We start from the raw sequence: 27101 nt of genomic DNA on the forward strand, positions 1-27101 counted from the left end.
TATTTGTCATGAATTATTTCCATAGAAAGGACAAGCAAACACTGCTGAAGGCACCAACTCTGAATCTGGGCCCTGCACATCAAAAGCCCTGCATAAAAATGCACGAAAAGTAAACTGCATTGTATATATTGCTTCTGACGGGTTGCTGGGGTACAGGGGCTAACTTTGATTAACAAACCTTGTTGAAATCTCTTGAAATTACAGTTCTTCGCACTGCTCTTCTCTGGTTAAAATAACCAAATAAAAATGCTGACAGCTCCAAAAGAGTAAAATTCAGAAAGCTGTCATAACTCATAGCGGTGGTGGTGTGTGAATGGTTCTCAGGGTGGGTCTTAAATTGCTACTTTCATAAAAAGATAGGATGCAAATTAAGTATTTTCATGATTGCATTATTTTTCATGCCAATCCTTTTGAATTGAAAATCTTATCTGAATTCCTGCTTTTAATTCATCCAATTTGTCTCATGATTAGGGATACCACAAACTGTAATTATCTAATCATCAACAGTGGTCGCAATCAGTGGACACATCATATCCTATGAAAATCATATGGCATCAGCAAGCAGCTGCTCTTAATACATCATGAGCGTTGATATTGAATTGTTTAAGTTATATCCAAATGAATAATAAAGACAATTAGGATGGTAGTACATTCAACTTTTATTAAACTTGGCAGCTTGTACCGGCATTCCTGCCATTTTGATAAATCACTGTGCAACTTAAATTGAAGGCGATACATTGAAACTCCTCTACAACAAAATCATGTTTGCAGCAAGACATTTTTCACAACAGGGTGGGGTTTCACTGTAGCAAAATTGATCTCAGATGTAAACACACACACACACACGTATGTGTACAAGTACACACGATCGTATGTGTACTCTTTTTTTATTTTAATAGTGCATAAGTATGAGCACACACTTATTTGACACTTTATATTGTCGATGTAGAAAGAAAAAAAGTGGAAGAAATTGTGAAATTTACAATCAGCATTCACTTTCCATCCATCCATTTTCCACCGCTTATCCGGGGTCGGGTCGCGGGGGCAGCAGCTTTAGGAGGGAAGCCCAGACTTCCCTCTCCCCAGCCACTTCTTCGAGCTCTTCCTGGTGGATCCCGAGGTGTTCCCATGCCAGATGGATGACAGCCTCTCCAGCGTGTCCTGGGTCGTCCTCGGGGTCTCCTCTCTGTGGTACATGCCCGGAACACCTCACCAGGGAGGCGTCCAGGAGGCATCCTAATTAGATGCCCGAGCCACCTCATCTGGCTCCTCTCGATGTGGAGGAGAAGCGGCTCGACGCTGAGCCCGTCCCGGATGACCGAGCTTCTCACCCTATCTCTAAGGGAAAGCCCGGACACCCTGCGGAGAAAACTCATTTCGGCCACTTGTATCCGGGATCTCGTTCTTTCGGTCACGACCCATAGCTCGTGACCATAGGTGAGGGTTGGGACTTAGATTGACCGGTAAATTGAGAGCTTCGCCCTTTCGCTCAGCTCCTTCTTCACCACGACAGACCGATACAACGTCCGCATCACAGCAGACGCTGCACCGATTTGCCTGTCGATCTCTCGCTCCCTCCTGCCCTCACTCGTGAACAATACCCCAAGATACTTAAACTCCTCCACTTGGGTCAAGATCTCCTCCCCAACCCGGAGAGGGCACTCCACCCTTTTCCGACTGAGGACCTTGGTTTCAGATTTGGAGGTGCTGATCTACATCCCAACCGCTTCACACTCGGCTGCGAAACGCTCCAGTGAGAGTTGGAGAGTCCTGCTTGAAGGAGCCAACAGTACCACATCATCTGCAAAAAGCATAGATGCAATACTGAGGCCCCCAAAACGGACGTCCTCAACGCTTCGGCTGTGCCTTGAAATTCTGTCCATAAAGGTGATGAACAGAATCGGCGACAAAGGGCAGCCTTGGGGGAGTCCAACTCTCACTGGAAACGATTCCGACTTATTGCCGGCAATGCGAAACAAACTCTGACATCGGCAGTATAGGGACCAAACAGCCCGTATCAGGGGGCTCGGTACCCCATACTCCCGAAGCACCCCCCACAGAACCCCCCGAGGGACACGGTCAAATGCCTTCTCCAAGTCCACAAAACGCATGTAGACTGGTTGGGCAAGTTCCCACGTCCCTTCGAGGACCCTGCTAAGGGTGTAGAGCTGGTCCACAGTTCCACGGCCAGGACGAAAACCACACTGCTCCTCCTCAATCTGAGGCTCGACTTCCCGACGGACCCTCCTCTCCAGCACCCCTGAATAGACCTTACCAGGGAGGCTGAGGAGTGTGATCCCTCTGTAGTTGGAACACACCCTCCGGTTCCCCTTTTTAAAAAGAGGGACCACCACCCAAGTCTTCCAATCCAGAGGCACTCTCCCCGATGACCATGCGATTCTGCAGAGGCGTGTCAACCAGGACAGCCCCACAGCATCCAGAGCCTTGAGGAACTCCGGGCGGATCTCATCCACCCCTGGAGCCTTGCCACTGAGGAGCTTTTTAACCACATCGGTGACTTCAACCACAGAGATAGGGGAGCCCACCTCAGGATCCTCAGACTCTTCTTCCTCCGAGGAAGGCGTGTTGGTGGAGTTGAGGAGGTCTTCGAAGTACTCTGCCCACCGGTTCACAACGTCCGGAGTCGAAGTCAGCAGTGCCCCATCCCCACTGTACACAGTGTTAATGGTGCACTGATTCCCCCTCCTGAGACGTCGGATGGTGGTCCAGAATTTCCTTGAAGCCGTCCGGAAGTTGGCTTCCATGGCCTCACCGAACTCTTCCCACGCCCGGGTCTTTGCCTCGGCGACCACCGAAGCTGCGTTCCGCTTAGCCAGTCGATACCCGTCAGCTGCCTCTGGGGTCCCACAGGCCATAAAGGCTAGATAGGACTCCTTCTTCAGCTTGACATCATCACTTACTTCTGGTGTCCACCAGCGAGTACCGGGGTTGCCGCCACGACAGGCACCAACCACCTTACGGCCACAACTCAGATTGGCCGCCTCAACAATAGAGGCATGGAACATGGTCCATTCGGACTCAATATTCCCCGCCTCCCCGGGGACATGGGAAAAGCTCTGCCGGAGGTGGGAGTTGAAACTCTTTCTGACAGGGGATTCTGCCAGACGATCCCAACAAACCCTCACGATACGTTTGGGTCTGCCAGGACGGACCGGCATCTTCCCCCTCCATCGGAGCCTACTCACCACCAGGTGGTGATCAGTTGACAGCTCCGCCTCTCTCTTCACCCGAGTGTCCAAAATATGAGCCCGCAAATCAATACAACCACAAAGTCAATCATCGAACTGCGGCCGAGGGTGTCCTGGTGCCAAGTGCACATATGGACACCCTTATTTTTGAACAAGGTGTTTGTTATGGACAATCCGTGACGACCACAGAAGTCCAATAACAAAACACCACTGAAGTTCAGATCGGGGGGCCGTTCCTCCCAATCATACCCTTCCAGGTCTCGCTGTCATTGCCCACGTGAGCATTGAAGTCCCTCAGCAGAACAAGGGAGTTCCCAGCAGGAGTACTCTCCAGCACACCCTCCAAGGACTCCAAAAAGGGTGGGTACGCTGAGCTGCTGTTTGGTGCATATGCACAAACAACGGTCAGGACCCGTCCCCTCACCCGAAGGCGGAGGGAGGCAACCCTCTCGTCTACCGGTGTGAACCCCAATGTACAGGCACTGAGTATGCCCACACCTGCTCTGCGCCTCTCACCGTGAGCAACTCCAGAGTGGAAGAGAGTTCATTCACTTTCACTTACATCAATTTCTTGGATAATGTTTTTAATAATAATTTTATTTTGCTTGCTCCATCTTTCATTTTGATCACTTTAACCCTCTCTTCCAGCATCAGAGCTCTTCTTGTCTTAACTGCTTGACATCCAAAGGTCCTTTTTGTAGCCATTTTAGCAATGCAACGTCCATGCTCGTCTGAATCTAACAATAACAAATACTTCCTGGACCCGGTGGCTTTTCTTTCCACCATCTCACTGTCTCTAATTTGATCGACCCTCGATCGCCACCCAATACAGCGTTGCTCAGCTGATGTCATGCAATGAACTTTTAAGCCAGCCACGGGACGCTTCGTAGTCCTCGATGGCCATACTTAGCTCTCGAAGGCTAAAAACCTTACGCTAACTGGAGCCCTTCTCTCTCATTGGCGCTCCAGTTAGCATAAGGTTTTTAGCATGGCAACAAGTAAAACATTTTCGAGGAAAACACTTTACTTGTAATACGAGGAAACGTTTGTTTATTTGAATGTCCGTCGAGTCATAAGCAATTTACTCTGAGCAGCTAATCGGATACATTCCACTCTACATTCTACAGATCTAGCTTCATTATCTACACACATAGTGAGGTCCCTCTTGGCCAATCGGAGGCCGGGATGATGCTTGGTAAGCCAATGGCAGAGCAGCTATGCGTATGTTGCGTTCAGGAAACTCGCAGCTATGAATGAAATAAACATTGTTCACTATGTAAACTAGTGTGGTGGTTGCTGTTGCCGGTTCCGAACAAAGCAGCACGGGACGCTGTTGGATTAGACTTCGTTGTAGTGAATGTCTTTGCGAGGCTGGATCAGAGAAAATGATTTCGTATAACGCAACAGGGTTTTTTTTTTTTTTTTCGTTTTATAGGGGGCAGTAGAATGGGAATTGTGTTAATGCATGAGGATTTTTTTCCACATTAGGGGGTATTTCCGCCCATGTAGGTTTCGTTCTAGAGGAGTTTCATTGTACTGTTGCCTCCTTTATTTATTTATTTATTTTTTAATCTGTCACTGTTTATCGCATTTTGAAATGGACTATACACTATGTACAGTTGCACCGATACTACTCAACTATAATTTATAGAGCATTTCAAAACAACCACAGATACTATGAAATTATCCATAGATACAAAAATATTTGGAAATATATTTTACTCTTCTTTTGCAAAAAGTATTTTTTTATGTTGGTTATTGAAATTGATGAAATAAATAAATTAAAAAATAGACTAATTAATTAATAGACAAAATCCTTAAAGAATTCAGAGGTACCAAGTGACCTCCGAAATACAGTAGCAATTTAGCCGGCATAATCAGCATATTTGTGGAAGCCTGGTTAGCTCAATCAGTGTTCAGTTGGAACGGCAACTGTGTCAGGCCGTCAGCATCAAAATGTGTAATAATTAAACCGACTTTGAAAAGTAATCACGCCCTAGCAACAGTATCACACAACGTCAGCATTTTGGCGTCCTTAAATGGCGATTGCACTTGATTTCAGGATGCTGCATTATCGACCTCACTGGCAACAATCTGTAATAGGAATATTAATGCCCCAAGTACACTCGGGAAGACGAGTCAAATTAGCTGTTACGCTGCAACAAGCTGCCGGGAGCAACTTCAAAATAAAAACGTACTTCCTCATTGATGCCGAGATATTATTTGGGAATCTAAGGTTTCTATTGAAATTGGCCTTCTCACCACGTTGGTGGTGTGTTACTGCCACTCATAGCACGTGTACTTGTCGCAGTAGTCGGCTTCACATCTTTGTACCACTTACATTACACTCAATTCTTCTGTTTGCATCACGCTTCGGCCTATATATATCGGCCTTAGCTTGTAGCCGACGTGTGCACATTTTGAGCATGACGTCTCTGATCCACTGGTTAAAGGACACTTTGATTCTCTCCTCTTTCATCTCAAACTGCTTCAAACAACAAAGCGTGTGATCGAAAAGTGGTTAGAACTTCATGACTGTCCGTGTTTTATGTTATGTGTTGTGTTGATTATTTTACTTTATGTTAACTGTTTTGTAAAGCACTTTGTTACAGCTGCCGCTGTTGTGAAAGCGCTATATAAATCAGCATGTATTGTATAAATTAATTCTCGACCATCAATTCTCAACGTAGTCGTGATTAGTCAACTTATCCTGGCAGCCCTGTTCATGGTATTCATTTATTTATCGGGTATAACGAACAAAAGGAAGAGACAGACATTAACACCATAATCCATGAATTTATAGATTATTATACAGTCTATTCAGGAATTCAGGTAAAATGAGTTTTTTCCCCATCAAAATAGACAAAAATCTAACCCAACCAAAAAAACTGGACTCTTGGTAACATTCCACTGTAGCTTTTGGAGGTAATTAAATCAAAGGAACTGATACAAAGCGGAGTGTTACCTGTGATGCTAAATCAATAGGTTCCACTGTTTACTCTTTGGCCTAACATATGGATGGATGTCTGGCAAATATGTAAATACAGTATTTTGCTTGCAAGTCCAAATAACACATTTCCTTCCCTATCTTTGGTGCTTTGCCAGGCAAACCACAGCATAGATTTTGACACCAGCTCTGCTCTGGTCCTGACTATTGAGAGTACACTGATCACCGCCTGCTCCTCTGAGTCCTTGGTTAGCAAAGGCCACTTCAAGACTTTCTGCATCCGCTTTGCAGAAGGCTTTGAGACCTCTTGGGATGACTGGAAACCTGAGATCCGTGGAGATTTAGTCATGAATGCTTGTAAGTCATAAATATTCATTTTCTATTGCGGAGAATATTGTCCGTCGAGAAATTCATCCTATTCTCCTCTGAAACATTCATCCGTGTGATACGTTTGTTTGTGATGACTACTCAGGTATAGTCCCTGATGGCACATACGAAGTGTGTTCTCGGACCACGGGGCAACCATCTGCTGGCAAGTTGTTCTAAATATAATAATAATGAAATATTAATCACACACCAGAATTCAATAAGATTAAGTATTTCATCCTTACCCTTGGCTTTTCTTTTCAACAAATCAGAGAGCAGCAGTGCTGGTACCTGGACCCTGAATGTGCTTTGGAAAATGTGTGGCATTGATGTTCACATGGACCCTAACATTGGCAAGCGCCTCAATGCCCTGGGTAATACGCTGACATCAATGACGGGGGAGGAAGACGTAGAAGACATCACCGACCTCAACTCTGTCAACATGGTGGACCTATCAGATGAGGATGAAGATGACACCATGTCACCCACCGTCCACATGGTGAGTAAATATCTGCTTTGTGAGAGTCCCTACATATATTGCTCTATGATTCCCACTGCTAAGTTAAGCCAATCTTTTATCTCAGTGTCGGATATGATTTCAGACAACCCTAATATTGCAATATGGCAAGCAAGACATCTTCTGTGGGAGTGAAGAAAGAAATTATGGTAGACACTGTTGTCCTGCCTATAAGTCGGCCACAAACAGAAATACATTATTTTCATATAAAAGCACACTTTACGATTGTAATATGTAAGTAGAATGACTGACTGGTTCAATGATTTTTTTTTAAATATATATTTTTACACAAATGAAATGGGTTCAGTGGCCAAGTATTCAGTAGAAGCACACGTGACATTTATTTGATGCATTACAGAAAAGTATTCAATGCTTTTGTAGCCATCGCTATAAGTTGGCACATGATTTTTTTAAAATGCCTAAGTGTTGTTATACTTCAGAATGCACTCAGAGTGAAATGGCCGGGGTTAGGCTACGCTCAGACTGCAGGCAATTTTGGCCCGAATAAAAAATGTTTTGCTCATATGTGACCCCTATCAGATTTTTATTTATTTTTTGACACTCTGAATGGTTCAATTTCGATACCCCAAAAAACACAAATCCAACCTTTTACATGTGGTCATAGATCAGATACTTATTGGATTCTTTGCGATGCAACCTCAGTCTGAAGGGACAGGTTGCATTTATCTGACTTACACATGATCAATAGCACAAAATGTGCTCCGCGCGGGCAGGGAAGGCTGTTTGGGAGCGAGATTGGCAATCATCCCTGAACCTGCAAAGTTGTTTTGAGTAACAGCATTGTCTTTATATTTTATTTTAATACCACTTGAAACATGAAGTGGATATTTATGGTAATAGTACTAATTCAGTCATGCAGACAATTATTTTATTACGTGCAGCAAAGACGTGACATCTTTAATAGACATCTCCATGAAATCAAGAGATACAAAAGCCAGGCCTTATCTTCCCAAAATTTTCTACCTCCTCCCACATCGGTCCTCTGAAGATATGAGATGACAAAAAAGATGAGCCTCTACATTCCGGACCATATTTACTATGTTGCGAGTGATGTCTCCTCTATGTCATTATGTAATTTCAACTATTACACTAAAAAAAAAAAAAAATCAGATTCCACCCAAAAATACGAATTGAGTACAGTCTGAACGTAGCCTAAAACCACTGGTCTCCCATTGTGTGTAAAACTTAAGTCATGTACTTTTTATTGAAAGCTCATAATGGCAACACCTATAGTTTAGTGGCAAGTTTAGCCACCTGATTTTGACGTGGGTGCATCGTTTTGTCTTTGGTAGTCCATTAAAGTCCAAAGCTTCACTCACTGGACGAGGATCTCATTCTTATTCCAGATCGTTCAGTTGGAACATCAAAAACCGATTATTGGAATAGGTTAATGGATTTTGACATTTGTGCTTTCCCGTGCCAAAAGACGGAATTGTGATGACCGAGTTCACACCTGTGAGAAATAATTTACACTAGAATGTGTGAAAGTGTCATACTGTTCATATGAACATCTAAATATAGTAAAAAAAAGCTCCCAAATGACATTATTTCACTGGACTAGCAATTCATTTGTAGAAAACTAACCACACAGAACTCAATCAGAGCTTCTATAGAAAATCTTCATTCTGTCCATGCGTTTGACCCTGCCGTTTTCCCGCAGAGTCCAGAGAGCCAGTTCAGCCCACGGCTGACGTTAAAGAAACGTCTGGTAAACCGCATCCTGGGCCTCAGCCCCAGGCCCCAGAGTGTATCAGTCCCAGCAGACTACTTAAACTGTCCATCTCCCCGCCTTCGAGCGGACAGTACCCGGGCCCAAAGACCTCTCTCCTGGGCTTGTGTATGTAGCTAGCTATCGCGTTAAACTCTTTGGGCTGACAAAAGTGCTTCCAAGATGACCAACCTTTCTGCTACCTACTGCTGACCAATGAGGGTTGTGGAGTCAAACAATACTGAGCAATGTAATAAAAAGTGCTTCAAAGTAGCATTTCTTAGCATTTGCACATACTGATATCCACTATTAAGATATAATCCTGGGTGAAATTAAATAAATTTATGTGACAATCATGGGAAAGATTTTTCACTTTTCCCTCTTTCACTTTGAGTGGAGTGGTGATGGTGGCGGTACTTTTATTGAAAAGAAAATATACTCAACCCTGATTGAATGGTAACAAGACTAATGACACACCTCAATTACATGTTAAAGCACCTTCTGGGCACACACTGGACTTATATACATGAAAGGGCTTTGCGGGTTGAATTGCTACCACGATCAGTCTTAACATTCCATTCTCCCACCAGGAGGCAGTTGATCCCAGAAGGCAGATGGTCATGGGAAACCAGTTGATTGACGCACGTGGTCGAAAGTTTATCAAGAGGGTGGTGGACATCAGAGAGCTGAACGAACAGGCCAAAGTCATCGATGACCTCAAGTAGGCATCCGACTTCAACACTTTATCAAGATGAGACCCTAACTGCAGTACATCTGAGCCTTAAGTAGAATGCTGAAGCGCTTCTGTGACGTAGACTAAAAGTTTGCAATCCAACCAGAACAAACAATTGGTCTGAGAGATGAACTCACTGAAACTGAAAGTTTGAACTCAGTGGAATTTCTGCGTTTTTAGAAAATTGGGAGCAAGTGAGGGCACTATCAACCAGGAGATTCAGCGTTATCAACAGCTGGAGTCTGTGGCTGTCAATGACATCAGGAGAGATGTCAGGAAAAAGCTCCGTCGCTCTAGTATGAGGGTGAGCTGTCCTACTCTTTGCATTTACTGCAGCTTTCACTTCACTGGTCACTTTCTCAAGAATGTGCGTGTGTCATTTATACGTTGACGGAACTATTTCTGACTTTATTATTTTTGCCTCCCTCAAGGCGGCCTCACTAAAGGATAAGTGGGGTCTTGGCTACAAACCAAGCTATAACCGTTCCAAAAGCATCTCAGCAGCCGCCGGACGACCGCCTGTTAAAAGGATGGACAGACAGAGGTAATGAAAAGCAAGTCTTCAGTCATATTATGGAAATGATGTGGGATAGGCATGAGTAACGGATGTACCGTAATTTCCGGACTATAGAGCGCACATGATTATAAGCCGCACTCAGTACATTTTTAAAGGGAAAAACATTTTGGACACACATAAGCCGCATCTTTCTATAAGCCGCAGGTGCCCACATTGTAACATGAGATATTTACAAAGAAAGATGTAAAAAAAGTTTTAATAACATACCTTAACTTTTCTTTCCAAATAGTTCTTGTCACACGGCAGCACCAAAGCGGTAAAACGGCACTTACAGGGCTGGTTGAAAAAAACCAAAAAGTTACTGTTCGCCGTCGAGTAATGCTTTTTTTCCAAGGAAAAAATCCTCGCTTGCCGTAACACTCGGTCAAACATCCCTTCATTAGGCTTTCTACCATCCACGCTTTCGTGGCATCTCTTACGACAATGTCTTTTGGGACGGTATTTGTGGGGGGGGGGGGGGGGGGGGGCATTGTAATCTTTGCTGGATGCAATGCAGCCCAAAACACAGCTCAAATGTGCCCTCTCATGGCTGGTTGTTTTCACTGTGACAAATGAGAGCGTCTTCCTCGACACGTATATATCGACTTGTCTAACTCTTACCATTTATGCTCAAGCGCTCCCTGGCTGACACTAAAATAATCTTTATATAGGCCGCTTCATTCAATAAGCCACGAAAAATATGATAAACATTTTTGTCTTGCAACGATTATGTTAATTCTGTGCTTTGAGTGATCATTAATTTTTTTTTAAATGTAATTTCTGAAAAAGATGAAGACATTACGGATATCTTTAATGGTAGAAACCATTCAGCAACGTTCGCTAGCTTGTATTCATTTATGTGAAGACACTGATCATTGTCATGATTTCTCATAATAATTAGGAAATATCTATATTCAACATTTTGTTTCTATAAATCTCTGCCAGTGTTTGACGTCATTCCTCGAAAATAATGTGCTATCACTGATGAACATGTGCATATTCACAACAGCACGTGGGCTATTCACATTTTTGGGGGGGGTCTTCTGCTGTAGACAATAGATGGAGTGATTATAAAGGTTTTCAAACACACATCCACACATCCGTATTGTCGATTCTTTTTTATGCTTCATTTTCAAACTGTAAATCCAGTTTGGAAATCCTTTTGCACATAGTGAACAGTATTTGGATATTTTTTTGAGGGGTGGGGGGTGAGAATCTACGACTCAACAGGATTGTTCCTGATAACCGCAGCTGAAAAAAGTGTGCCCCGATCTGCTCTCAGCGTGTTGTTATGGTCGTTGAAAACTGTTATGCAAACATTCTGCCTTTACATTGTCATGGGTGCCATAGGATTTGTGCCTGTGTAATCTAAGGCAGGGTAAATTCAAGAGAATTTACACATTTGTGGAAAATACTAAGAGTATGTTCAATTGTGGAAAATACTCTTAGTACTCTTTTCTGCTCCCCCTACAACGAAAAATCCTACTGTTATACGAAATTCTGCCCTTGTCTCGCAACGAGATTCACTACAACAAAAACAAGCTCTCCGCAAACGTCTAATCCAACCTCAGCCTACAGCGACTCCTACTGCTTAGCTCGGAAACGGCAACAGCAAACACCAGTGTCTTACACTAGCGCAGGAGTACAGGAATCGTTATTGTTATTTTCAGACGCAGCACGATCGCTGCATTTCTAAAATGGCTACAAAAATGGATCTTTGCAGACCCAGGAGTGAAGAAAAGAAAAGCTTTAACGCTTGAAGACAGGATAAGAGCAATAAAAATGAAAGATGGAGGAAGCAAAGTAAAATACATTATGCACAAAATTGATGTAAGAGAAAGTGAATGCTAATCGTAAATCTCACAATTTCTTTCCCTTTTTTTTCTTTCTATGCTGGCTATATGAAGTGTCAAATAAGTGTATGCTCATACTTTTGCACTACTGGAATAAAAATTAAGATTACATATACGGTTGTGTGTATGCGCATGCGTGTTTAAATCTGATATAATTTGCTATAGCGAAAAGTCCTCTGTTGTGAAAGATTTCTTACTGCAAACATGGTTTCGTTGTAGAGGAGTTTCACTGTATTGTTTTAATCACAAATTAGAAGGGCCGCGTCCGGGCATCTTATTTTGAAAGAAATTGTTTTTCTGACTGCATTGCACTATATCATTGTGTCATCATTCAGAAGCTTAAAAATGACATTGTTCAATTGTCACGTGATTTGTTCTTGACATTGCAAAAATGTTTACTCAAGCAGAAAGGTTGGATCTCATGTGTGCGTACGTCTTAGCGATATGAAATGAAGATGCAAATCCACGGCATGTTTGATAAATCACATTGCGTGCTAGATTAATCTATTTGCAGATACTGTACTTCTCCCAGAACACACAAAACAAACTGCATGGCAATATTCGTCTTTTGTCTCAACCTTGGGTATGCCCAGTTAGTAGATCACCTGTTTTGTGCCATCGATCAAGGTTATGCCTGTTCTAGTATGTGCAAACATTGAATAAGTCAGTGTAGCGTGAATTTGCACCAATGCTTGATACTTTCGAACCATCTTTTGATGCTGCTCTGCTGTTTTCAGTTCTAGAATAGATGTGGATGACTTCCCTGATGTGCGTTTGGATGTGTTCTCTCCCGGACCGCGGGTGACTTTCAACATTCAGGATACGGTAACGTCATGTTGTGTCTATACTGCCCACTCATAAAATTCTGTAGGTTTGCCAGACACCTTTTGATTTAAAAATAATTTTTGATTTTAAATTTTGAAAGCAAAACACACAAAAATGGAATAGCATCACTCAGCTGTCTGTAGGAGGCATAAGACGCATCGCGTTGACATAAAAGATTATAAATTATTTGGGGTGTGCTATGTCATCCTTCATTACCACATTAATGTGAAAACATTGGTACCTCTACTTACGAACGTCTCTTCATTCGAAATTTTCACGTTATAAAACCCCTGAGCAGGAAAATATTGCGTCTTGTTAGGAAAGAAATTTCAAGATACGAAAGGTCAAAGTTCAGTAGGGGTTTCCTGAATGCAACATACTTATTGCTGCTCTGCCATTGGCTGCACCGAGCATCATCCTGGCATCCCATTGGCTAAGAAGGACCTCTACCGCATATGTCTAAGTGTGTATGGATAGATACTGTAGTATCTATCTATCTATCCATCTATCCATCTATCTATGAGGCGTTCCGATCATCCAGAAAAAGTGTTCACCAGTTAGGCGATCGCTCATTATGCTGATGTTTGCCTTGGACTCTTTCGAAAGATTGTTAAAAGCCGACAAAAGCAAACCTCCTTGGTTCAGTTCTTTACAAAACGCAAGGCAAAAACATTTCTGAGAATGGGTGTTCACACGGCAAGATTTGCTCCAGTGCTACACCGGCGCTACGCCAGTAGAGCGTTCACACATGCAAAGTTGCTCCGGCGTAGCCCCGGAAAACAGCTTACACCGGAGCAAATTTGATCCATCTCGGGGAGGTGGTTTAAAAATTTGCTCCAGAGCAAATGCTCGTTTGAGAGGGGGGGAGTAGCCTCGCTACGCATGAGAAGAGTTGATTACGTACGGCGAGAATGCCTTGCTTACGTGCTCTGTCGGACTTCCGTAATGTGTTTGTTTAATAACAAGACACAAGACACGCTGGGAACAGTAGCAAGCACCTCTTGGGTTATACCATCTCAACTAGAACGGGGGGATAGTCCCCAAACTGCTGCAGAAACTGCCGTGTGCACCGACGCTCAGGGGCTTTGTACGTGTGAACGCTCCACAAAATTTGCTCCGGTGTAATATATATCGCAACAAAATACATCGGTGCAGCGCTGGAGCAAATGTGTGCCGTGTGAACACCCCAAGAGAGAACATTAACTAAAGAGGGCAAAAAAACAATGAGAACGCAGTTAAAAGTTAAATGGCCATCATTTATATTCTTTACTCTTTGTTTTTTACATTTTGTACAACTCTCATTTATTGTGCAATACTCTAATTGTAACATGGATTTGTTACATATTTTGATGCATTTTTATGCTTGAGAAAACATTTCTGTCTGATTTTTGGGGGGCTTGGAACGGATTCGGGCATTTATATGTAAATTGTAAATTTCCCCAGTGTGGGACGAATAAAGGATATCTTATCTTATATGGAAAACGCGTCTCTACTTTTTCTCGTTAAGAAATTTCTTCCAAAACCAATTAATATCGTAAGTAGAGGCACCACTGTACTACATGAATTTTACATGATGTAAATATTATTACATGATGTAAATATTATGGCCAAATATGATCACCGGATTATACATTCACCTTTAAAGCTCTCAGCTTTAAAGATGGGTTTTGTTTTTATTTCATTTATTTGGATTTTTTGTTTGTTTTTAACTTTTTGTTCAATTTAATATAAATAATCAGGCTTTGGAATCTGCAATTGCACCTGTCAGTCCAGAAGATGTATTCAAGGTATACGTTCAAAAATTACTTTTGTACAAAGAATAATCGCAAAGCCTGACTGACTAATGATATACTGTACTTCTGTTTCCTCTTTTGCTCCGTGTTTACTTTAGTGATGCTGTTAGGCTTTTTAAAATCCAAACAAGATGATGAAATACTGGCTTCAGCAATCAGGCTGGACTTAAGCATTGTTATGTTTGAACAACAGTGTCAGTGGATATGCATAACTTGCCATCCATGACAGTAGTTTTAATTTGTTCATGCAGCATGCAAAAAGTGGATGATTTGTGTTCATTTATTCATTAATCAAATTATAATCCCACAATAATCTGTCGTCAGTGTGCAGGATAGCAATTTGTCCATGGTGTTACATGGTGTTAAATTATTCCGCATGTTCAATAAAGAAGGTATGCTCAAGTATACATTCTGAAGTCAACGTATTTTTCATCTTGTTTTGGTACACTTTAAAAATCCTAACTGGTGTTGCTACCAACTAATAAATGGCTGATTTCTGTCTATAATTCTGCATGGCACATGAACCACCACCACTACTACTAATAATACTTCTCCTTTCTCGTACCCAAAAATATCCATGCAGTGATCGCATACCAAAGGATTTTGGTGGCGCCTGAATCACAGTAAAACAAAAGGGTGTGATTGCACGAGGCAAAAGCAGACATTCTTCCTTAAAGATTTTGGGGTATTAGCTGGGACCTTCTGTGTTGTGCCAGGAAGCGCAATATTTTCTTGATATTAGAAACAATTTACAATTAAAAGTTGATGCATCTGCATCAAGCATGTTCAGACACTGTCAGATCTCTCATCAGTAATAATCACGTTTGCCATTGTGACTTGTTTCCATTGTCTCGCCTCTGCTCCAGTTGGGGTGCCATGCCAGCTTCATCATCCTGTCATACTCATACTCATACTGCCTCTGAAATTTCATTTGACAGAAAATGCATGACCTCTGAGAACTGTTGCAGGATGGTAGTGTTCTGTCTTTGGATGTCATTTGGTGACCCACTCTGGCTAAAAAGTCTACATGGGTTAGTTTTGAGATATGGACAAAAAATGTTGGTTTTGTGATTGCTTCAAAAATACCATCTTCAAGATCTGTATTTTCATTTACTCGTAGTCCCAAATTTATAATAGTAGCATCAAAATAAGTGGTCAAAAGACAAAGTGCATCAATGACTACGGTGTTTTTAACTGACTCATGGGCAGCGTGTCTTGGGGAACTTGCAAACTTGGTCTCAAACCTACCCAAAATTCCTCCCCTCGAATGTCATTTCACAAATTATTTATACACATGCACATAGCAACAACTAAAAAGTCGAAGTTACATCATAATGTGACCCTGTAACATGAAATTGAGCACATGACAACACACATTTTGACCATGACCCTATCATGCAAAAAAAAAGAAAAACCTGTTTGGATTCAATTCAATATTTAGATCAAAAATTAAAATAAATAAGATGTGAATATAGGGATTTCATGTGAGGTTTACTACAGATGACACACCACGTCATTGACGTGCGTCACAAGCGTATTTCCACTTTTATAATGATTGTGGGATGAAATTAAAATCAAATATGAGCACTGGTAAATGTGCAGATGAAAAGATGATCGTGATTGGTCATTTCAAAGCCCGACTCGCCCTCCCCACAATGAATCCCTTGTGACTTGGGTGACTTTACAGTATGCATAAAGTGTTGATTGGTTGCTTATGTAATACATCAAATGCAAAAAAAAAGTGTGTTTTTATTTCATTTATGTGGCCAAATGCATTTGAGATTTGATATCCATCATGAAATATTGTTCTGGTCACAGGCCACAAAACTTCCAACTGACACAAAATTCTTAAATCTAATTTCCCATTGATTTGATTAAAAAAAAGGTCCACTAATAAAAACAATAAAATAACCCAAACATTGGCTGATGATGCCACAGGAAATGAATTGTAAGCTGAATGGGATCTTCAAAGTCAACCTTTCTCAGCTATTAAAGGCTTAAAATCACAGATGTCCTTACCTGCAATTGGAATTTACTTTCCAGCAGTCTTTGAACAGTTCCAGAAAGTTTTGAGCCAATATCTTTTTTGAAAGGTGCTGGTTGCTATGGATCTCAAAATTACGGCTTTCAACCTGGCAACATTAAAATTGCTTTCACTTTGTCAACTGCTGAGGTGCATCCATCCATTCATGCTAAAGGAAAATAATATTGAGATTAAAATATATCTCACTTCAATGTGTTTTTTGTTGTTGTTTTTTTAAATTTTTTTTTAGTCATAAGGGGACTATTTAGCCAGAGCCTATCACATTGGTTAGTTCCGCAGTATTGTGTCTGTTATTCGGACAAGTAATTAAATATCTAGCTAATATCTGTGGACGGAGGCGCTATTTGCCTAATTAACGGAACCCTACCTCCTTCGTGGTGTGCTCTCTTGTAGGGTTGGGTATCAATTATCAATTTCATTTTGATTGTTCTTATTGCTATTAGTCCATTTTTTTTGGGGGGGGGGGTGATATACAATGATAATGATAGTCATACTTTTGTTGACATTACTTACTGGTAATTATGTATTGCATGAAGATAAGCCCTGAATTATATCTTAGCCGATAAGTGCAGCAACTGCGAGTGTAACGGTTGCTTGCCTTCAACAGGGTGGAGCCAAACATGCCACTGTTTGTGAATTGCTCGAATACAATTCTGAATAAATGAGCCCCATCTTAACTAGCAAATCAATGATTTATGGATACCCAATCCTACATAGTTGTATCACTTCCTAGTTGTGGCATCAACTCCATCACCCAGCTGATAAACTGATGCCTCCATTTAGGAAGCGCTTTGTGGCAACATAAACTGTGTCCAACTGAGTCTTTGACTTTCTGATCTTCTGTGAAGTTTCCTGAGGAGTCAGAGATGGACCTGTTGTCAGTCACCATTGATGAGCCATCCCATCCTCATGATCAGCACCATCTTCATTCTTTATCCATGATTGGAGACCAGAGCTCAGTTTTCAGTGCTCCTTGCACGCCTGCTGTTCTCTCACCCACGATTCCCTTCCAGCACGATGATATGCAGCGAGATGACCTGTCCTCGTCTTCCTCTGAAGACTCGGAAAAGGAGGATGAGTTTGAACGCGAGAGACCCCATAGCTATCGAAGGCCTTTGTACGTTTGCTTTCCTCCCCTTTTACTCTAGTTATTCTTGCATTCCGATTGCGTGAATGACATAAAGTCGAAGAATACTCATGAATTAATGCATTATCATTTCTGCTATGATGTTGTGTATTCATTATCCATTTCTTTGCTCTTTCCCTTTAGCCAAGCTTCCCACAGGAAGTCATCGGGCTTTTCAGCTGTGAGTCAGTTGTTCAGCGAACGTTGGCCGAGTACACCTGCCAATCGGAGCTTCGGCGGCCCAACGACAGAAAGAAACATCGACTTTGAACTGGATGTCCGTGTAGAAATAGACAGTGGGAAATGTGTTCTTCATCAGAGTACGCAGCAACCTGAGCATGAAGAGATTTCACTCAGGAGGTACAGTGAAACTGTCATCTTGCGTCTTGGTCTTCTCAGATACACAAACCTTTTTCTATATGAATCAAATTTAAAAAGTGTCTTGCCCAGGGAAACAAAGACAATGAAAGTATTTATAAAAAATGATGAGATTTCTGAGAAGAAAGAAAAAGAAAAGAAAAAAAAACAGGGACACCGTTCACAGATCTGTCAAGGGAGCCTTCACCCTTTCCGCGTCTTGCACTCTCATTTTATGTTGTTGGGAGTTGGTGAAGGCCAGCGCAATCAGCATTTTTGAGCAGCTGCATAGAGGACAGACTAATGCAACTTTGCTTATCAGCAAAACTACTGGTCAGCATTCAATAGTACGAACAGTTCTTCAATTTAGCGCTTTTTATGTCAAATTGCCATTACAAAAGTACAAATTCACAAAAACAAAAAAAAATGAATATCATGCATTAGATGAACCAGCCTCTTCTCTATGGGTTTTGTAGGAGTTGTGATCGCAGCCTCAGAAGTCTAGACCAGGAGTCGCCTCCAAAGAAGAAAAAAATGCAGCCCACATACACATCCACGACCCATCTTCTCACTGGAAAGAAATGTCCCTCTTCACTGCAGACCAAATCGAATGACCTTGAAACCACAGTTTTCTACATTCCAGGAGTGGACGTAAAGGTTAGATTCTCCCTCAGCAACTCAAAATGTATTCTGTTTGGAATAGCTTTTACATTGTGAATTATTGATTCTCCTTTGTCCCTCGGGCCAGTTGCACTATAACTCCAAGACCCTGAAGACTGAATCCCCTAATGCCTCACGTGGATCCTCGCTTCCGCGCACACTCTCCAAAGAGTCAAAGCTGTATGGTATGAAAGATAATGGTCCTCCCAATGCTGTCCAAAGACAGACTAACTCGCTCCTACCTCCCCCGCTCCCACCTATCCCATCAGGTATTGAGAGTTCTCTCATTCTTAGTTGCATGCCCTGTCTCCATCTCGCACCTCTGACACTCAAGTGCCTTGCCATTCCGTGCTCCATTGAGCTGCATGCCGTTTTTGAATTCGAGGCATTAATCCATCGCTCCCCTATGGTCAAATGGGCACATGCATATGAGAAAGATGCAACTTCTGCTGAGTTGACATTTCTTCTTTAACTGCATGTCGCTGACATACATTTCACTTATTTAACCACAACATGTGTCTGTAGCCAAAGGTAAAAGCAGCGGTGGGGTGAAAACGGCCAAGCTGTATGCCTGGGTGGCCCTCCAGACTCTGCCAGAGGAAATGGTCATCAGCCCTTGTCTTCTTGATTTTTTGGAAAAAGCACTGGAAACCATTCCTATCACACCAGTGGAACGAAGCTATGCAGGTTGTTTTTCTTTGTGTGACTCATTCGGTCGCCACTGTGCTCTCATTACAGCTGACTTTGGTTCTTTATCTTTGCTTTCGTCTTTTTGTTCTCGCTTCAGCTATGGCTGCCCAGGAAGAGGACATGGGTCAGTTTGAGACAGTGGAGCCACTTGAGGAATCAGCCACTTCCCTGGTGTCTGCTTCGACGTCGGCATATTCTTCTTTTCCTGTGGATGTGGTCGTCTATGTCAGAGTTCAGGTACGAGCCCACTCACAGAATTACAAATATTTTTTCATTTTTTTAAAATCAATCAAAAATATATTCTCTTATTTCATAATTCAACATTTGTGTCTTAAGCCTTCTCAGATACGCTTCAGCTGCCTGCCCATGTCCAGAGTTGAATGTATGCTCAAACTGCCATCATTAGACCTGGTTTTCTCATCCAACCGCGGTGAATTAGAGACCCCTACTGGGGCTCATCCCAGTGATGGGTCACACCCACCCTCCTCCACTCCACCTGGGCAGCACATGCCCAAACTACCTCCCAGCAAAGGTCTGTGATTCCAATCATATTCCATTTTGAGTAGAGTAACACCTTTGCTCACAAGTGCCCCAACATCCTCTCAAATTTATTTTGAGTAATGAGGCGTCGTTTGGTAATTTCTGTTGCTTTGCATTGTGATACAAAATCCGAGGTATGAGCAAACTTACCGTATTTTCACGACTATTCGACGCATCGTACTAATGGCCGCAGTCTCATTAATGGGTGACATTTCTGTATTTTACACATACACAGGACGCATCGTACTAATGGCCGCAGTTTTACAGTGGTAAAACATATGCCAGCTTAAACATACGGCATGCATGCGCGCACTCTAGCTTGAAGCATACGGTAGCATGGTACCAAGACATACAGATAAGATAAAAACACGTTAAAAAGGCAACGAAAGCAGAACTGAGTTCGGGTGTATTTTATTTAGCCATCGTACAATGTTCTCACGTTTTTCGATCAATCATCACCCAGAAATCCATCAAAGTCCTCATCCTCTGTATCAGAAGCAGAGGACTGCACATCTCAGTTGTCATTGAATGCATCACATGCTAGTGTGAGTTGCTACGCATTGCCGAGCGGAAAGAACGAGTAGCAAAAGCAAAGTCAACATTTCTCTCGTGTGAAGCTTTCCCACATTTGAAAGTAAAGAACAGAGCGAAACATGGTGGCAGCGTGTGTGTGTGTAGAAAGAATTGAACAATTGTGCAAGTACCGTAATCCATCAAAAACGCCGCGTTCCCTCTCGTTGTTGCGTATTGTGGCGTAACTCGCCAAGCGCTGCCTCACTCTTTGTAAAGTTGTGTTTGCCACCGATCATCCATTATTCCCACCCAGTGTTTGCCAACCTTTTCAATAGAAAAATCACACAGCTCACCACCCAAATGTCACAAAAAGGTTTCCCCCAAGATGGCGCCCGAGTAGGCAGCCTTCGGCAAGTGCTCTTCAAGAGCGTTGCTTTTTTGTTCTTTTTTGCTGTTTTTGTCTTTTGTTTTGTCACATGTTGTTTGTTGTTGCATTGTGTGGACCTGATATGGACTGTTTTCAGCGCTTTTTGGCCACGACATTCGTCAAAGGAGCAGTAACTGTGCTTGGTGGTTGCGCCTTCTCGGCAGCACGCCTGTACCAGCACAGATTTTTGATTGGGAGGAATGTCGGCGCCATTGACTGTCAGTGCTGGACAGACCTGGGGCGCTTGTGTTTTTTGCGCCAGTAATGGGCAGCATTTTTCACAACCCCGATTTGTTCAGTGGCTATGTCAGCGCTGTTGGACAGTTGGCGTTGGTGCGGCTGGATGGATGGCCGCTGAAGTTGAGGATGAGGAGAGAGGAGCGTTGGCGAAGAGCGCCGATGCGTATTTGGAACCGTGAGTCGCCGCTTGGAATTGAAATGGATTTCCATGGGACAGGAGAAGTGAACCAATCTCTTTTTTCGTCAATGGATGCTACAGCTTCTTGTTGACTTTGAAACTTAGCTTGTAGCCGACGTGTGCACATTTTGAGCATGACGTCTCTGATCCACTGGTTAAAGGACACTTTGATTCTCTCCTCTTTCATCTCAAACCGCTTTTACTTTATGTTAACTGTTTTGTAAAGCGCTTTGTTACAGCTGCTGCTGTTGTGAAAGCGCTATATAAATCAGCATGTATTGTATTGTATTGTATTGTATTATTCCCATGCCGTTTGCAACTTTACTTTGAACGCCCGGTTGATGCCAATGTCCAGCGGTTGGAGTTCTTTAGTCAAGCCTCGGGGAATAACGGCAAGCTCATTTGCTTGACTTGTTTTTTCACCGCTGCTGTGAGATGGGCACGCATGCCAAAGGCATAACCGGTCGCTTTAAGTTTGAACTGAGCTTCGTAGGCGTGTCTTTTTGTCGAATTTATTTTCAGGGGTTCTTAGAAACCAAAACCGGAGTTGTTTTGCAACAATGCACATTGCCACACGCTATACAAGTGTTGGTACTGGCTTGAGGCGTCCACTTACACGCCCACCCTTCACCATTGGCGGACTAGCTTGTCTGTCCTCTCTCTCCCTCTCTCTCTCTCTCTCTCTCCCTCTCCATATATGTATATATACACGCCCACCCTTCCCTGATTGGCCGACTTCTTTCACAGTCACTTCCGCCTTTTCTCTATATAAACAGCGTGTCGGCAGTCAGTCAGATTTTGGAACTCAGCGCATATAAAGGACGCTCCGCACCATAAGGCGTCCTGTCCATTTTGGAGAAAATTTAAGACTTTTAATGGCGCCTTATAGTCGTGAAAATACGGTATGTTACACTAAAGTGGGGGGAAAATTGTTGCCCTCTGATGCATTTGAGAGACGTTTTTATTGAGCGCCCGCACGTCATATGAACACAAACACACTTGACTCCAGCTCCTTCTGTCACTCAGTGGACCATATCCCTTAAAGGCACACGTTCAACACACAAATGCGTACTGCAATACACAAATACACTTTATAAATCTGTTTATTTTGTTGCATTCTTATTAGTATTTTTTAATTCTGTTTTTATACAATGCAGGGCTATTTTATTTATCAAAAACATGCAACAAATTTGTTTTTTTGGGACTTGAACAGATTGACATTTCAATAGGAAAAATCTGATTTATGAGGAAATGAAATTTGTGTGTCAAAGCCCCTCTGTGTCTGTTCATTTTCCCTGTTAGTGATTGTGACCGTATAAAACAGCCTGATTATTTCTGCTTTCTTCCTATCTCTAGCCTCTCCATTACTGGGGAGCCCCCTGGGTAGAAGCCGCCACAGCAGTAGCCAGTCGGACCTCACTGGGGGACCGAGTAACTCCTCAGGTCTCAGCTTCACTGCCTGCATGTCTGACTTCTCACTCTACGTGTTCCACCCCTACGGCGCCGGAAAACAGAAATCTGCTGTCACAGGCCTGCCCCCAGGCCCAAGCCCATTAGGTAATGAATATGATGGCGATGGTAATAAGAATAAGAATAGATTTTACCTTAGATCACCTTCAAAGAACAATATAAAACTTGAAACCTACAAACTGAAGAGTAGAAGATAAAGCAATCTCGTATGTAATACAAGAACCAGAAGATTATTAATACATCTGTTTGGGGTGGGAGTCTCTCATCTGTAGGGTCTTAGACTTTGGATCCAGGGCGTTATTTTATAAATGCTGCTGCTGAAAACATGAAAAAAAGGCAACTAGTTATTGGAGAGATGCTAGTCTACTTTGTGTCTACTGTCGATGTGCCATTGAGGTGCAGGTTTCGATCCCGGCTCCGGCCTCGCTGTGTGGAGTTTGCATGTTCTCCCCGTTCCTGCATGGGTTCTCTCCGGGTATTCCGCTTTCCGCCCACTTTCCAAAAACATGCACGGCAGGTTAATGGAACACTCTAAATTGTCCCTGGGTGTGAGTGTGAACGTGGATCATTATTCGTCTGTGGGTGCATCTGTGTTTGACTGGCAACTGGTTCAGGGTTGTCCCCCACCGACTGCCCGAAGACCGCTGGGATAGGCTCCAGCACCCCCCGCCGCCATTGTGAGGATAAAGCAAAAATGGATGGGTGGATAGATATTGTTGTTAAATATGGCCTAAGGGGAGAATTTAGATTACAAATAAAATAAATCCAAGAACAGAGCCTTGGAGAACGCCAGAGGACAGGGAAGAAGAATGTGAAATTATTTTAGTAAACAAATGCATTCATGTGTCAATGTCAGGTAAATCCGATTCTTTATTAGTTTTTCTCATGTGGCCTATATAGAGATTAAATTGTGACCTGATTATTTTGTAATTGCGCTCATTTGTCCTGAAGGTGCAGTTGATGAGGAGCCTGCATCTGTGACAGGAAGAAAGGACTCTCTGAGCATAAACCTGGAGTTTGTTAAAGTCAGCTTATCAAGGATGAGACGCACAGGAGGTCCGACCTTTATTGAAAGCTTCATTCCTGGTAAAGGTGGCAAAATGGACACCACTCTTATCAATATCTCAGGTACGTTGTGGGCTCTCTTAGAATAGAATTTATGAGAATCATCTTGATTGTCACAGTGATCATACTTACTAGTCAATTGTTTGTTGTTGTCTTGTGGTTTTGTTATGCAGGACGTAGGTTTTTTATCAAATAGTTTTAATAGTTAAATTTTTTTTCTATAGCTGTTTGTGATATTGGCTCAGCTTCATTCAAGTATGACATGAGACGATTGAGTGAGATTCTGGCCTTCCCAAGAGCCTGGTACCGCCGAAGTATTGCCAGACGTCTTTTTCTTGGAGACCAGACCATCAACCTTCCAGGTATCTTGTCTGATTTGTGTTAGTCACCATGTTTTTGGGTGTGCTTCATTTTAGATGAGTTTGAAGTAAGTTTTGCTTTCGTTTGTAACTCTTTTGACCGCCATAAATTATGCTAAAAATTTAGAAATTAGTGAGGAAAAGAATTCGTGATGCACATTATGATACATTTCAACGATACAATAATCGAAAATTTCTTGCTGTGTAAGTCCGACACCAATGTATACTGCAAATATATCTGTTGTAGCTACTAAAAAGAATAAACACTTATATCCCAACTCTTGATGTAGCGGGTTTGGAGGATAATGATGATATTAAAAAAAAAAAAAAAACTGTTGTCAGTGACAATGTACAGTCACGTGTTGCTACTTTCTGGACTCTTGCCACTTCCGACAGTGAGGTGATGAACAATCTCAAAAGATAGGTTTAGTATTTATACCTTAAGTACCTAAAGTTGGTTGCACCCCCACTTGTGTTTTATATATTTAACAGGTGCAAACAAAAGCAGGGCGGCCGACTCATTAGCATGTCCGCTTCACAGTATAAAGGTCCAGGCTCCAGCCTTCGTGTGTGGGGTTTGCATTTTCTCTCTGTGCCTGCACGTTTATTTATTTATTTATTTGTTTGTTTGTTTGTTTGTTTTTTTAAAGAGTACTCCAGTTTCCTAGGTGTGTTAATTGAACACTCTAAATTGTCCCGACGTGTGATTGTGAGCGCAAATGGCTATTTGTCTGTATCTGTTCTGCGATCGACTTGCAAAAATGATGATGGGCTCCAGCACGCCTCCGAATCATAAACTGGCTCCAATAATGGATGGCACCTCAGGCCTGCCATAAAATTTGATGCTTTAAAGTTGTCATTTATGATTACAAAAAAGAGCTCTGCGGCGCACCGACAGATGTTTGACAAAGCTGTATCCAAGACCAATCGATCAAAAACTTGCATTTGAAAACATTGAATTCAAAATATTATTCCTGTACATGGATGAAATCCAGAATTTTTTGGAATGGTTCACAACTAACTAGAATGTGCAGAGTACAACAGAACTCATGGTACTGCAGCAATGACAACGTAGGACACCAGCCCACTCTGAATTGCAAACAATAATGCTAGGCTAATAATTGCAACCTATGCTGTATAGCTTACCATTCTTCCAGTCACGATGTGTCATGTCGCCATTCCATGTCCGGGCGTTCGGGCACAACATTTTCCAAATACTGAGCATCTGGCTCGTAAATGTACACTGTTATGGTCCAACATAAATATTGGCAACAATCTCCTATTCCTGAAACTCTTGAAGCACCTGAATCCCCTCACATAAGTTTGAAAAATCACTTTCTGGATCAATTTCTGACTGCGCAAATTTTATTTAATTTTTTTATTTTTTAGTTGTGCCATTGTTCTTCTTGAATTAATGTCCTACTTCCAGGGTTTCACTTTGGTAAAATGATGACTTTGATAAATTTACGAAAGAGAGATTTTTTTTCATGTGTTATGCAATATATTGTAATTACTTTACTAAAAATATTTATTTGGGGATTTTGTGAAATGACTACACCGTTGGCCTTTAAAGAAAGAACAAAGAAAATATGTGGAGATAATGCACAAAGTGGAACACTCAGTTTGTAAATTTCAAGTCAAGTCAAGTCAACAGTATTTATAGAGCACTTTCAAAACAGCCATCGCTGCATACAAAGTGCTGTACATGGAGCGATTTAACATACACAATAAACAGTAAGACGAATCGGTAATAAAGGCGGTAGAAAGCACCAAGCAGTAAAATCAAGAACAAATCTAAGTCATGCCGAGTCGAACGCCAAAGAATACAAGTGAGTTTTGAGGAGGGCTTTAAAGATGGGCAGCGAGGAGGCTTGCCGAATGTTCAGTGGGAGGTCATTCCAGAGAGAGGGACCAGCAACAGAAAAGGCTCGATCCCCTCTGAGCCTCAGTTTAGTTCTTGGTATTTCTAACAAAGACTGGTCCACAGACCTGAGGCGCCAGGCAGGTGTGTAGGGGCGGATGAGCTCAGAGAGGTAAGGTGGTGCGAGATTATTCAGAGATTTGAAAACAAAGAGGAGGATCTTGAAAATAACTCTAAAATGAATGGGGAGCCAGTGAATGGATGCCAGAGTAGGAGTTATACTCTCCCTATTACGAGTACCAGTCAAGAGGCGAGCAGCGGCATTCTGGAAATAGCTGAAGGCGCTTAATGGAGGACTGGCTGACTCCAAAGTACAGGGGATTGCAGTAATCCAGCCGGGATGTGACAAAGGCATGAATTACTGTCTCAAAGTGTTCATGTGAGAGGAGAGGTTTTATTTTGGCCAGCTGTCTAAGGTGAAAGAAGCTTGATTTAACAACGGCACCAATTTGCCGATCGAGTTTGAAATCACTGTCCAGTTTAAGGCCCAAGTTTGAGACCGTTGATTTCAAATAAGGAGACAGGGGGCCCAAGTCTACAGGATGGAATGTACAAGGGCCACTGGGACCAAACAATATCACCTCTGTCTTCTTTTCGTTGAATTTGAAGAAATTTTGTGCCATCCAGGTTTTGATTTCTTCCAGACAGGATAGGAGTGGCCTTAATGAGAAGGGGTCTTTCTTGCTCAGTGGGACATAGATCTGGCAGTCATCTGCATAGCAGTGGAAGGGAATACCATGTTTCCTTAAGATGGAACCCAATGGGAGCAGATACAGCGAGAACAGCAGAGGCCCCAGAATTGAGCCCTGTGGAACACCACATGACAGGGGAGCAGTGCGTGACTCAGAGCAGCCAAAGCTGACACAAAAGGTCCTGTCAGCTAGATAGGACCTAAACCACTCAAGAGCACTGCTGCCAATGCCCACCAAGTGCTGCAAACGAGTCAGCAGAATACTGTGATCCACTGTATCAAATGCTGCAGT

General features: G+C 42.4%; 1 protein-coding gene across 13 annotated transcripts in view; it reads left to right on the top strand.

Annotated features, from left to right (window-relative positions):
• kiaa1109 (KIAA1109 ortholog) overlaps positions 1-27101 on the top strand; it is a 109174-nt gene that overhangs the window by 65999 nt on the left and 16074 nt on the right. For 5 of the 13 annotated variants that reach the window (XM_052085622.1, XM_052085625.1, XM_052085626.1 and 2 more), the window contains 20 exons: positions 26-109; positions 6315-6513; positions 6629-6692; positions 6799-7021; positions 8721-8897; positions 9359-9489; positions 9682-9805; positions 9933-10045; positions 12648-12735; positions 14475-14522; positions 17421-17689; positions 17843-18058; positions 18532-18712; positions 18804-18984; positions 19241-19402; positions 19503-19642; positions 19742-19937; positions 22660-22860; positions 23725-23901; positions 24063-24200. In XM_052085622.1, coding sequence (XP_051941582.1) covers positions 26-109; positions 6315-6513; positions 6629-6692; positions 6799-7021; positions 8721-8897; positions 9359-9489; positions 9682-9805; positions 9933-10045; positions 12648-12735; positions 14475-14522; positions 17421-17689; positions 17843-18058; positions 18532-18712; positions 18804-18984; positions 19241-19402; positions 19503-19642; positions 19742-19937; positions 22660-22860; positions 23725-23901; positions 24063-24200 — 3112 coding nt within the window. The remainder of the gene's footprint in view (positions 1-25; positions 110-6314; positions 6514-6628; positions 6693-6798; positions 7022-8720; positions 8898-9358; positions 9490-9681; positions 9806-9932; positions 10046-12647; positions 12736-14474; positions 14523-17420; positions 17690-17842; positions 18059-18531; positions 18713-18803; positions 18985-19240; positions 19403-19502; positions 19643-19741; positions 19938-22659; positions 22861-23724; positions 23902-24062; positions 24201-27101) is intronic. The other 8 variants (XM_052085629.1, XM_052085633.1, XM_052085628.1 and 5 more) reach the window with 7 other exon arrangements.

This window comes from Hippocampus zosterae, chromosome 14, assembly GCF_025434085.1.
Source record: "Hippocampus zosterae strain Florida chromosome 14, ASM2543408v3, whole genome shotgun sequence".
Taxonomy (NCBI): domain Eukaryota; kingdom Metazoa; phylum Chordata; class Actinopteri; order Syngnathiformes; family Syngnathidae; genus Hippocampus; species Hippocampus zosterae.